The sequence below is a fragment of the Mustela putorius genome, unplaced genomic scaffold, assembly GCF_011764305.1.
Source record: "Mustela putorius furo isolate JIRA1106 unplaced genomic scaffold, ASM1176430v1.1 tig00537255_pilon_pilon_pilon, whole genome shotgun sequence".
NCBI classification, from domain to species: domain Eukaryota; kingdom Metazoa; phylum Chordata; class Mammalia; order Carnivora; family Mustelidae; genus Mustela; species Mustela putorius.
In genome coordinates, this window is record NW_025422394.1 from 2,479,526 (window position 1) to 2,491,457 (window position 11,932).

Genomic DNA, 11,932 nt, shown 5'->3' on the forward strand with positions numbered 1-11,932 from the left:
AAGTTATGAGCACTCAAGTCTTCAGCAAGTCTTAGAACATAAAAATGGTCCCTTGCCCAAGAGGGCTTAGAAGGAGAACAAGTTCACTGGCACAAACCAGATGGCCACGGAGGACAGATGCTGAAGCCAAGACCTGCATTGAGGACAAGGCCAGAAGAACAAGGACTACCAGGACCGTGACTCAGTGGAGAAGTGGGGGGGCTGTTAAGTTAACGTCAGCTATTCATTCCGTGGGTTAAAAATTAATTTTAAAGGTTAGCCAGGACCCTAACAACCATCTAAAAACATTGTTTCAATGAGAAAAAGCTCCAATTTAACATCCTGTACAGTTCACACCAGCAGCATTTGTATTTATGAGATGACTGGACCTTCACAATTAAAAACCAGATCCGTCTTCACTAAGGAAAACTCACTGTCTGTACTCAGCACGAGTCCCCCACTACTAACCACTTCACTGGAATAATCTTAAATTGCTTAAATGCCACCCTACATATTTCTAAAATCCTGTTCACTTCAATGCTAAAGACCAATACAACAGCTTGAGAAGAAAGGATGGAAGAAGACTGTTAAAGTCAATACTCCTTCAAGACCAGTCTCAAATCTAGGATTCAGGTCTCCAGCCAGCTCCTCTCAACCCAGTTCAGCCCACTAGTTTTTGGGGGCAATTGGGTGGTTCACCATTAAATGTCTGCCTTCAGCTCAGGTCATGATCTCAGCGTCCTGGGATCCAGCCCCACATCAGGCTCCCTGCCTCTCCCTATGCCCCTCCCACTGTGCTCTCATAAATAAATCTTCAACTAGTGGTTTTCAAATGGGCTCCCTGAGGGCATCTCCAGATCACTCTGTAAAGGGTGAGAGGCAGTGAAGTGCAGTGTTGGCAGGCCAGCTGGTTCTGCCACTTAGTACCCACGTGGTCCTAAGCAAGTGACTTCACTTCTCTGTGAATGTCCCCTCACCAGTAACATGGGGATAGCTATCTATCTGGTAGTTGTGACAACTAAATTAATGGAAACACACAGAGTGCTTGGAACAGCCGCCAGTGGTGACAGTGTCTGTGGTTTATTCTAGGACGCCCTTCATCCTTACCATCATCATCATCACCGAAAGCACAGAGCATATTTTCAGTTGTTTCTACTCCATCCTGGATCTGGCCCTTACACATCCTTTAGGATTATATAAAGGCAATGCAGAGCTCCCCCCACATTCTGCAGAATACCACCTGTATCTCAGCCCAGAGAGATTTACAACACAACTCCTCCCCCAACCAGTACTCAGTCAGGACCTCAAGCACCAACTTGCTCAGTATCAAAACAAGTAACTAAAGAGAAGCAGATCCTGTTTTCTCTCAAAACAAAATGAACTTCTTTAGGATTCCTAATTAGATTCTATTTTCACCTTAACATCCTCCAGCTTCAGAGGAGGAACCTAATCCTGACAGAAATGACATGCCCTCCGTGCCGCGCGCGCGTGCGCACACACACACACACACACACACACACACACGGGCGTGCGCGCAGACCATTACTCCTAAACCCAGCAACAGCACATTATCATCACATAATTCCTGCCAAGCCCTGATTTTCAATCTCACTGTGGCTAAGAAGTCAGTTTCTTTTCTGTTCAACTTCCTGAGGAAGAGAACAAAAAGAACAAGACAGGAGCCACTGCATAGGAGACAGGAGATGCCCACACCAAAGCCCCTCCGGCGACAAATCTGCGGACTCCGTCACGCGGCCTCCCCCCTGTCCCTGTTCCAGTCCCTGCTGCCAGACACTCTAGACACAGCCCCAGCAGGCGGGAACAGGTCCCTCCACACACACCACACTCCTCAGGGCTGCCCAGCTGTTAGCCACTCTTACAGACTTTTTGGTCCCAACACTTGAGGTCATTAATAACATTCTTTGCATTCTATGTCCTGTTATGCCAGCAGGCTCTAAGAAAAAAAGCCTAGGTCCTTGGCTGTATGCATGATACTCTACTTTAAGTTGGGAAAGCAAGCGTTTTGTTTTGTTTTAACTGGAGTAATTAAGATAATTAAAATATTCAGACTTCTGCCAGATCAGAAAGAAGCCCCGGAAACATCTGCCCTCTCACTGAGGTCAACAATAAGGTTAACCTAGATTGAGGGGTGCCTGGGTGGCTCAGTGGGTCGAGCCTCTGCCTTGGGCTCAGGTCATGCTCAGGGTCCTGGGATCGGGCCCCTGCATCGGGCTCTCTGCTCAGCGTGGGGCCTGCTTCTCCCTCCCTCTCTCTCTCTGTCTGCCTCCCTGCCTATTTGTGATTTCTGTCAAATAAATAAATCAATCTTTAAAAAAAAAAAAATAAGTTAGCCTGGATTGAAATTCCCTTCTGGTCCCACTATACAAAATCTGTTCATTCTGTGTCCCCTAACCAAGGAGAGCCAGAGCCAGTCCCCAGATGGGTAATCCAGGAACCGAGCAGTAGCTAACACACACTCATGGTGTGAATGTAACCATGGACTCTTGTGCCTATTTTTCCCTCCCATACTTCGTGAATGGTGATATCTTGTTGCAACAGCTGTACTTCCATATTAATTCTTCCCATGTCTTTTCACCGAAATGTAAATTTCAATTCTGAAACCACAATTGGGATTCTAAGAGCAAACATGGCATTAGTAAGTTTAGAAACTTGTAAGTTTAGAAAATTGCTCTTATCTTAATGAAAAACATGGTCTCCCCTAAATAAGTAGAGAAGTACAAGTGGAAAAAGGGCAACCCTCTTACTGGGATGCATTATACTACTAACAGCCAAAAACTGTACCAAAGTACTCTAGACCAATGAAAACATACTTAAGGCAACTTATTACAATACATACATCAGGGGACTAGACCCCAATTACCAACAATTAAAAAAAAGAAATCTTTTGGCCAAGCATGTTTCTAGACATTACCTTACGTTAAAGGCTAACAAGAAGCTGCACCATTTTACTGATGCTCAAGTAATAGTTAACTTGATGTGTACCTATCGGCCAGGAACACCAAGCTGAATTTATTCCCTAAATCTGCAAGAGGGATCCTCCAGATTCTGTTCTGCTCAACTCTAAAACTGACAACAAAACAACTGGGCACATACGTGAACTGAAAATGGGGGTGAATGCTGAGAAGCAAAAAAGTCAGACAAATAAAAATCTAAATGTGAAATTACACATGCTTCAGCGATCTTCCACTAACATTTGTTAAATCTGCTTTATGACCAGCCCTGTAGATTTTTCAGGAGACAAAGGGAGGGGGTGATTTTAATAAGAGCCCTGGAGATTGGCTCTCTAACATGACCTATTTCCCAAAATCATTTTCACCGAACCTCCAAACCCAAGACAGACGAGCCATCATGTGGGCACGGATTTGTCAGGACAGTTCACCAACATCCAGAGGCCACTCCAGGGAAAGCATGTGACACAGTGAGAGATTATCAGAGGAGTCAAATGACAATCACCCCCACACAGGGATTCCATTCACCTCCTTGCAAAGCCAATTAGCAAAATATGTACAAAATGCAGAGCTAACAGGACTGTACATTTGCCTACATATTTTAGATAGTTCATAGAATTTCTAGTTAAAAAACTACTTTTCAGGAGATGTTTCAAATTTAAGTTTTTTTTTTTAAAGAACAGGACCATAAAAATAGTAAGAACTAAATTCAGATTGCTAATTATATTCTCTGTTCTATGAAAAGGATGCAAATGATACACCTATTTGACAATGCTGAAATAGGTCCAATACCCAGAAAAACTTACTTATATTACTCAACCAACACTATAGTTTTAAAGTTAAGTCAAAGGCAAAAAGCAAACAGTTAAGTGGGCAAGTTCATGGTCCTGCACAGGCCCCTTCCTTGGCAATTTAGCCCAGTATAACATGTTACACTAGAAAACAAAGTAAAAGTAACAGCATGAAAGAAACAGGCAATGAACAACTTCTGAAGTTCTAGAAAGTGTGTTATTAAAGCTGACCTGAGCCAGGCCATCTTCAACTCATGCTAAAATTTAGTCAACTCATGCTGACTTCACAGGACCCCCCGCCTGTGTTCCTGAACTTCTACTTTTCTTCATCTGACGGGTACCTCTCCACAAGGAATTTGTTAGACAAAACCCCCAAAAAAAAAAGAACATACCTAAATTTACCCCCCAAAAAAGAACATACCTAATTTTACTATTTCTACTGCCCCCAAACATATTGACTTTTCCTGAAAGAATTCTGTACCACGACACCAACTGTCTTGCCAAGAATCTCTAAAATAACTTGGGCTGATAATTCTATTGCCAAAAACACATCTTACAATGTGTAACAGGCCAATGTGTAAATACTACTCAATAATTTTGATTCAATTCCAGAAAAAGATAAACAATCTACTGTGTTATTAAGTACTTTTTTTTCTGTAAAGTCAAAGACTACACAACAGATGACCAAGAATTTCCAACTTCGCACCTTCAAAATCTCAGTATTTATAGAGATACTCCACGGTTTCGTACATACTCACCAGCCCCACCGCCCAGTCTCACTTCCTCCCCTCAGCCCCCCTAAGTAAGCTCTGACACTGCCATTCAGCTCTGAAAATTACTACAGATTTCAGAACACAGACCTGTTTGGTTGGTTGTTTTTCCCCTTTTTTCCTGGTTGTAAGAATATCCCAATCTCTTATTAAATTTTATAGGGCAAAAAAAAATACTCATTTCTAAATGAGTCTTTAAAAAACAACAAAAGTGGTGCCTGGGGTAGCTCAGTGGGTTAAGTGGCTAACTCTTGACTCCAGCTTGGGGAGCCCCACACCAGGCTCTGTGCTGAGCATGGAGCCCACCTGAGGTTCTCTCTCCCTCGCCCCTGTTCGTATATGTGCTCTTGATCTCTTTAAAAAATAATACATACACACATAAAAAGCAATGTAAAAATACTCTTTCCCCTTGAAAGAAAAAACCCAAAAAGCAGTGCTCACATAATTTAAGTCATCAGGTAATGTAAAGTAAAAAACTATGGTTCTATTTTCTGTCTCAACTTTTACTTATACCAATTCCTTTTAGGCTTTCAAGAGCAAAAAGGGAAAAAGGGGGGAAAAAAAGGTAGGAATAATGGTCCTTGGGAAATTCACAAACATAGTCATTGTTTCAGCTGCAGTTCTTAAATTTTGGATATTCTTGCATGTAACCTGAAAATTCAAGTTAATATTGGATAGTATGAATATATATATATATATGTATATATACACACACATACACACACACACACACACACACAAATTTCTCTTTAGGTGAGTAAAACAGCATAACCAACAGCCATCAGTTAAACTATTATTTAAAAATCTGGCTCTAGTAGCCATCTTCTGTCCCCAGGGGTGAGCACCTCATCTCAGCTGGGCCACTGGAGACCCACACTGAGCACCAAACCCTACTCCCCTGTCCCTGTGTCATCCCCCCGACCCTGCCCCCGCAGTCCCCACCTCTGCTCCAACAAGATGAGAGACGTGATGGTGAACCAGGAGAAGCTGCGCATCGGTGGGAGAAGACATGCTCGTCAAAAGAAGGTGGTTCACAGAACAGCTACAGCAGACGATTAAAAAAAAAAAAACCTTCCATTTTGCTTGAAGAAGTTAGAGGGAAACACGACTTCCAGTATGAAAGGAGGGACTGCGCTCAGAAAATCGAGGAGCAGGGATGCGGCAGGCCTCCCCAGCAGAGAAAACACTCGCTGTGTCCACGCTGATACATAGCCAAGACAGACAAAAAACACGACCCAGCATCTCAAAGCAACTAGGTGTAGATGGTCTGACCAGTCCATGAAGACGGGCAGCCACTCTGCCCACACAACCTGCAGATAGCAAAGCCCCACTTACTGCTGGAGACCAGGGTAACAGGGACATTCCAGATCGTGTGCCAGTTAAGAACAAAGCAAAGTGAAAGGAGTCAACTTCTAAAGAAGACAGAACCTGAAGAAGTTACGGACAGTGGCTATCATGTATGAGCACTCCTTTTTTAAAATGTGGTTCTGGGGGGTCCGATAAAATCTAGAGCCCAGTATTTTTAAGTCCAAGCCCCATGGACACTGCAGCTCTTGTCAGTTTTTGCTTAGACACAATTCATTCTTTGCAGCTAATTATGCTGAAGAAGCTGGGAATAATGTTTGAAACAGGCTAATAAAATTCTTTGCCTAGTATACAGTTTTATTTTTTAGGCCATGGACACTAATTTGTACACAAAAGCAAAGTGGGTTTATAGAAAGCTAATCATTGCCCCAACATACAGCTGACAATCTCATGGAATCTGATTATACTGCCATTTATAATCTTTAATGTAAAAAAAAAAAAAAAATTGTGGTGTTTTATACATTACACTGAAATTTAAAGTTAAAAAAAAAAAAAGAAAAAGTAAATCTCTAGTAACTAAAAGAACAAGTAAAAAATGAAAAATAAATAAAAACCTGGTATTTTCGAAGAGTGGCATATAATCCTAGATAGAGTTAACACAGGTGAGTGGTATATGACTCATTAGAAAAAGAATCCCTTTAATAAGCAAAAGTACATTAAAATATAATAGCCTCTAAAATAACTGATTTCTAGGATAATTACATGCTTCTTGTACTTTAATACATATTAGATGTACACATGGTTGGTGGAGTGGGTGTTAAGAATAGAATTAACTTATGGTATTACTGAATATAAACTTGAATTTTCAGTGTATTAAGAAAAACATCTTTTTTAGAATGGATATGTTCACAAAGGAAACATCAAGGAGATTAATAAACTGAACTCCATCTAGGGCAGTTCACCTAGCACTGTGATTACTACCCAGTTTCCTTCTATTTCCACTATCATTCTCAGAGGATGTTTCAAAGCCAAAATAATCACTAATTTACTCATATGTCAGTTTAACACTTAATAAGCAGTTTCTACATGCCTGGTACTTCTTGCTAGGGCTAAGGACAGAAAACACAGGCGCTAAAAAGCCTGTCCTGGAAGGTGGTACGGGGCTGATTGTGTCCCCCCAAATTCATGCATTCAAGTCCCAATTCCCAGTACCTCAGAATGTGATTTGGAGAAAAGAACTTAAAAGAGAGAAATAAAATGAGGTCATCAGGTGGTCCCTAATCCAACGGGACTGGTGTCCTATAGGAGATCAGGACCCAGACACACACAGGGAAGACAGAGGGAAGACAGAGGGAGAAGACAAAGCCAAGGAGAAAGACTCCAAGAAAACCCATGCCCACACCTCCAACTCCGACTTCTAGCCTGCCGAACTGCGACAAACCACCAGTGTCTATGGTTTAAGCCACCCCCATCTGTGCACTCTGCTATGGCATGCCCTCTCCCTCAGGGAGAGACGGACCCATAACTCCAGTGTCTTGTGAAAAGCAGCTACATTAGAGATCTGCCTCAAAGTACGAAACAATACACACTCTAGCCTATACTGGCTATCTTGGATATTCTGGTTTTAGGCTCTTACTCCAGGTGGAACGAGTCCCATAACAAAGCATTCCTACCATCTCTAAGACGCAAAACAGACTCTCTAACACATGCTGGGCAGACTTCACACGTTATTTTACTTTTCATCACCCATTCATCTTGCAGCCATTTTTGAGTGTCCCCATCTCAGAGAAGACGTCCGTCGCAGTTAGATAACTAACTTGTCAAGATCACCCTGAAAAGAGCCAAGTTCCCTCCATGCAACACAGCCCTGCTCTGCTTCTGATCCTCAAAAAAAAACCTGGAGGACCTCTTAAGGATAGCAGCCCGCATCATGGAAGTTTCAGCAGAGCCTGCTCTGTGCACTGCGTTGTCTCCTAGGGGTACAGTAATCTCTGAGAGGTGTGCTAGGGTAAGTGCGAGGGGCTGTTTTAAGTCTGCAAAGAGTCTGGAAGGGTTTCTCAAAGTTACAGCAAAACCATAACCATGCCTCTGATAATACAGAACACAAACTAAAAAGATCAGTATCAGTGGTGATGAGGACAATTTTTTCTCCTGGTTTCTTTTTGTTTTTGTTTTCTTTCATTTTTTTGTTTGTTTTGTTTGACTCATTTTACGCCACGTCATTCAGGTTCCTTAATTCCAAACTCAATGCTTACTACACAGAGAGACACCTATAAAAGGACAAAAAGCATGCAGTGTGTACGCTGACAGAGGGTCAACGGTTAGCAGCAGCTAGCACCGGGCAGAAGAAATTTCCTTTAGGAAAACCAGAGCAGTAAGAACGTTATTTACCTGTTTCTTCATCTATTTTGAAAACACCAACACCAGAAAACCATCTCTAATCGAATAGCGGATCTCCCCATCTCGTCCTGTGTGTCCTCATCATGAGCAGATACTGTCAATATGGAGGAGCCAATAGGGACATCTTCTTTCACAACACCCTTTTCCACGAAGCTGGAAAAACACTGGTGGGTGTAAGTTCTCGTTTCACATCAATGACCTCCACTTCAACATAGCAAGTGGAAGACAGAGAAACTGGCTTCCTTTGTCTTTTGGCCCTCATGGTGAGATTATACACTTGCTTCTTCTCAAAGTCCATCAATGGTGAACAATTCTGACTGCTCCGCTGAGTTTATCCACATCAAAGTGTCCTTCTCCATGGTCCAGAAGACTGTATCTCACTTGACTAGACTGGCCTAAGTCAGGATCATAGGCCTCCAACCACATGATTATGGTTCCTTCTGGAAGGTCCTCTCGAACTTTCACACGGTAATTAGGGGGGATGAATCTAGGTGGGTTGTCATTAACATCCTCTAATGATACCTTCAAAAGCACAGTGGAAAGCAACTGGGGCTCTTTCCCGGGCTTGATCTCTGGCCTCAATCTTTAAGTAATGCACATGCTGTACTTCCCGATCCAAAGGGTACACGATTTTAACAACTCCCGTCATGCTGTCAATGGAAAATTTATCTGTGTCTGTAAGAATAGAGTAGGTCACATGTCCATTGGGCCCTAAATCTTTATCTGTGGCTTCAACCTGGATGATTTTCACTATTCAGCTCCCTGTCTTCGCTCACTTCAACAAAATAGCTCTCCTGCAAAAACTCTGGGGGATTATCATTGGCATCCAGAACTCTGATGTCTAGGAGACGCCACGCGGCCTTCTGTGGTATACCAAGGTCAGAGACTGTAATGTTCAGGGGGGGTACTTGTCTGTTGTTTCACGGTCAAGCGGTGATATAAATTTTTAGCATTCCAGTTTCCATGTCAATAATGAAGCAACTATCCTCATTTCCTCCCAGAAATAGCATAGACCAGTTTTCCATTGAAGCCAGTGTCAAGGTCAGTAGCATTCATGAAAATTACGTTGGGAACCCACTGGATGGTTTTCTTTTACTTCAATGCCAGTGGAAGGGTACTTCTGAAACTGAGGCGCATGCACGTTGACAGAGTGGGAATCGAAGAAAATATCTTCGACCTCTCCCTGACTGGTGTAACTTATTTGCCTGCAGGAGCTTCTCCGCCCAGCATTTTGGCAACACCGGTCTCTTCACACTGCAAGTGCACTGGCTTGCGCCTGGCAGCCACGGTTAGGTTGATGTATAAAGGGGGGGGGTGCGGGACATGGTGGCGAAATTTTCTCCATCTGTAGCTGTGATTCTCAGGCTCTGAAAGGACACCCTGGTCCCTATGCCATCCAGGAGCGACTGCTTCAGGGGGACAACACCCCAGAGTTGGGATTTAAGCTAAACCGATCTAGTTTCATTTCCGGCTTCAATCTGATATTGGACCAACTGAAGTTCGTCGGCATCGATGGCGGAGACGGTGGTTATCTGCTTCCCCGACACCTAGATCCCTGGGAATCGTCCCCTCACAGTTGACTTTTCTCAAAACAAGGGGTGTGTTGTCATTCAAGTTATTCAGAGTCACCGTGGCAAGGACTTCAAACTTCCCGGCGGTACGGCAAGCCCCAGTCTGATGCTCGGATCCTCAGAGTATAAACTCGAGGCATCAGTTCATAGTCCAAGTCTTCTGAAGTGCTCACAGCACCAGTGAAATGGTTTTAATGATAAACGGCACGTGATTTAAGTTGGCAATGCTGTAGGTCACATAGCCGTTCTCACCCTCGTCAGGGTCTACCGCACTCACGCTCAAGACCGTCGTCCCAATGGGCACATTCTCATCAAAAGAGGCTTTGTAAGCAGTCTGGGGTAAATTCAGGGGGATTGCTATTCGCACTTAAGACTTTAACCAAGACCCTGGTGGAGGCTCTTCTGTCACTTGTTGTTACCTCGAGTTCAAAATGGGACGCCTGCTGTCTTTTAATTGGTTCTAAAATGGAAATGAGACCAGTGTTGTGATTTTTTAAACTGAATTTAGCTTTTCCAGGTGTACTTTTAAAAAACATACTTCAAATGAGAGTAACTAGGCGTGGACTTTCACCAGGACCACAGGTGTATTGGAAGGAGCAAATTCACTGATCTCCGCTCTATAAACATCTTTTTCAAACTTGACCGGGCCGGCTTTGAACTGCGGAGAAGTCACACGAATGACTTTTACGGAAGAGAACTGGGGGAGGAGTCCCTTTATCTTTAGCCTGCAGTGTCAGATTATAGCCAAAAGGATGACTGTCCCAATCGATGGCACCCACTGCTTTGACTTTATATTCTTTGCTCCCCGGGGAGGACCTCACTGTTCTAAACTGTTGAAGGAGGCGGTGGGGTCGCCGGCCACAATGCTTAAGGAAGCTATTTCCCCCATTGGGACCCTGATCACAGTCCTCCACGGTCACGATGGCGTACGTTGGGTCCTTGTCCAGCTCTGACGGGGACAGCGTCACTGCAGTTATGACAGGGGCACACCCGTTGGGCCTGCTCCACGTGGACGGTCAGCTTGGCCATGCTGCTGATACCACTGCTTCCGTAGAGTTTCATCCCACGGTCCACAGCTAGAATCTCCATTTCATAAAGCCTGGTCTCTGCATAATCGAGTCTACCAGTTAAAACTACCACACACCGCTGGTTGGGTGAATTGCAAACATGTCTGTTCGGTCTTTGAAACTGTAGTAAAACTCTCCATTGGTTCCTATGTCTGCATCTGTGGCGCTGACTCTTGCAATGCTGTGGTCCTTATAGCTGTGTTTTCAGGCAAGGAAACGCTGTAACGAGTGTAAGAGGGTGGTGAGGAGAACAGAGGTCTCAAGTCATTTGTATCCAGCACTTGTACCCTGACCTTTGCTCGGGCTTCAGCGTTAGTATTTTTTTCAACCGCTTTGACTATGAGGTGTAATGGTCTTTCACTTCTCTATTCAGAATAGCTGTATTTCCTCCTTTGGTCCTTATTCTTAAAAAGCAAAAGTCTCCAAGAATGTACTCTTCAGCTTTGAAAAGGTTTTCGTTGTCTCCGGAGACAATTTTGTACCGTAACTCCCATGATGGATTTGTAAGGTAAATACCCATCTTCACAGGATGCCCCACATAGGTTTTTCGCTGCCGAGTTCTCGTGCACCGTGACATTGTACTGGAAAATGTGTAAACTGGAGAGGCATCTGGGCAAATGTTTTGGCTTCCGTCACCATCTTCAAATAAGCTGGAGGAGGAGGAGGAGGAGGAGAAGCGGAAGCAAGACCAGGGGGTCTCCCCATCGCTTAACCCTCAGGAACCTAAAACAGAACAAAGAAGTAAGAATCAAGACCTCAAAGAAATGAAAACAATGTAAATTTGTTCTGTTAGTTTGTCTGGGAACTTACATCTTAATAAAGTATTGTACATCTGTATGAAATGTAAATAAATGTAATAGTTTTATTAGGTTTTTCACTGTTTTCCAGGTATCGATACCTCTAACATGTCTGGAATTACTAGGTTTTAGGACAATATTTTTCTCATACTTTGATGACTCAAGTTAAAGAATTGTAAGGCGCGTCAAAGACTGCCAACTGTTAACAACTAAGTTGTATTCTGATATTTAAATCTTCAAGACAAATATAACCAATTGTTAACAAAGGGAGACATCAAACATT

The 11,932-nt window shown here is 43.2% G+C and overlaps 1 protein-coding gene across 1 annotated transcript in view; it reads right to left on the reverse strand.

Annotated features, from left to right (window-relative positions):
- FAT1 (FAT atypical cadherin 1) overlaps positions 1-11,439 on the reverse strand; it is a gene marked incomplete at its 5' end in the record, with an annotated part of 111,526 nt that extends 100,087 nt beyond the window's left edge. The window contains 31 exon segments of the mRNA XM_045073780.1: positions 8,206-8,242; positions 8,245-8,286; positions 8,289-8,375; positions 8,377-8,400; positions 8,402-8,512; positions 8,515-8,769; positions 8,771-8,959; positions 8,961-9,116; positions 9,119-9,154; positions 9,156-9,212; positions 9,214-9,282; positions 9,284-9,400; positions 9,402-9,437; positions 9,439-9,522; positions 9,525-9,629; positions 9,632-9,673; positions 9,675-9,749; positions 9,751-9,858; positions 9,860-9,976; positions 9,979-10,122; positions 10,124-10,315; positions 10,317-10,352; positions 10,354-10,488; positions 10,490-10,627; positions 10,630-10,671; positions 10,673-10,780; positions 10,782-10,925; positions 10,928-11,035; positions 11,038-11,195; positions 11,198-11,399; positions 11,401-11,439. Coding sequence (XP_044929715.1) covers positions 8,206-8,242; positions 8,245-8,286; positions 8,289-8,375; positions 8,377-8,400; positions 8,402-8,512; positions 8,515-8,769; positions 8,771-8,959; positions 8,961-9,116; positions 9,119-9,154; positions 9,156-9,212; positions 9,214-9,282; positions 9,284-9,400; positions 9,402-9,437; positions 9,439-9,522; positions 9,525-9,629; positions 9,632-9,673; positions 9,675-9,749; positions 9,751-9,858; positions 9,860-9,976; positions 9,979-10,122; positions 10,124-10,315; positions 10,317-10,352; positions 10,354-10,488; positions 10,490-10,627; positions 10,630-10,671; positions 10,673-10,780; positions 10,782-10,925; positions 10,928-11,035; positions 11,038-11,195; positions 11,198-11,399; positions 11,401-11,439 — 3,193 coding nt within the window.
- Between the last annotated feature and the right edge of the window lie 493 nt (positions 11,440-11,932).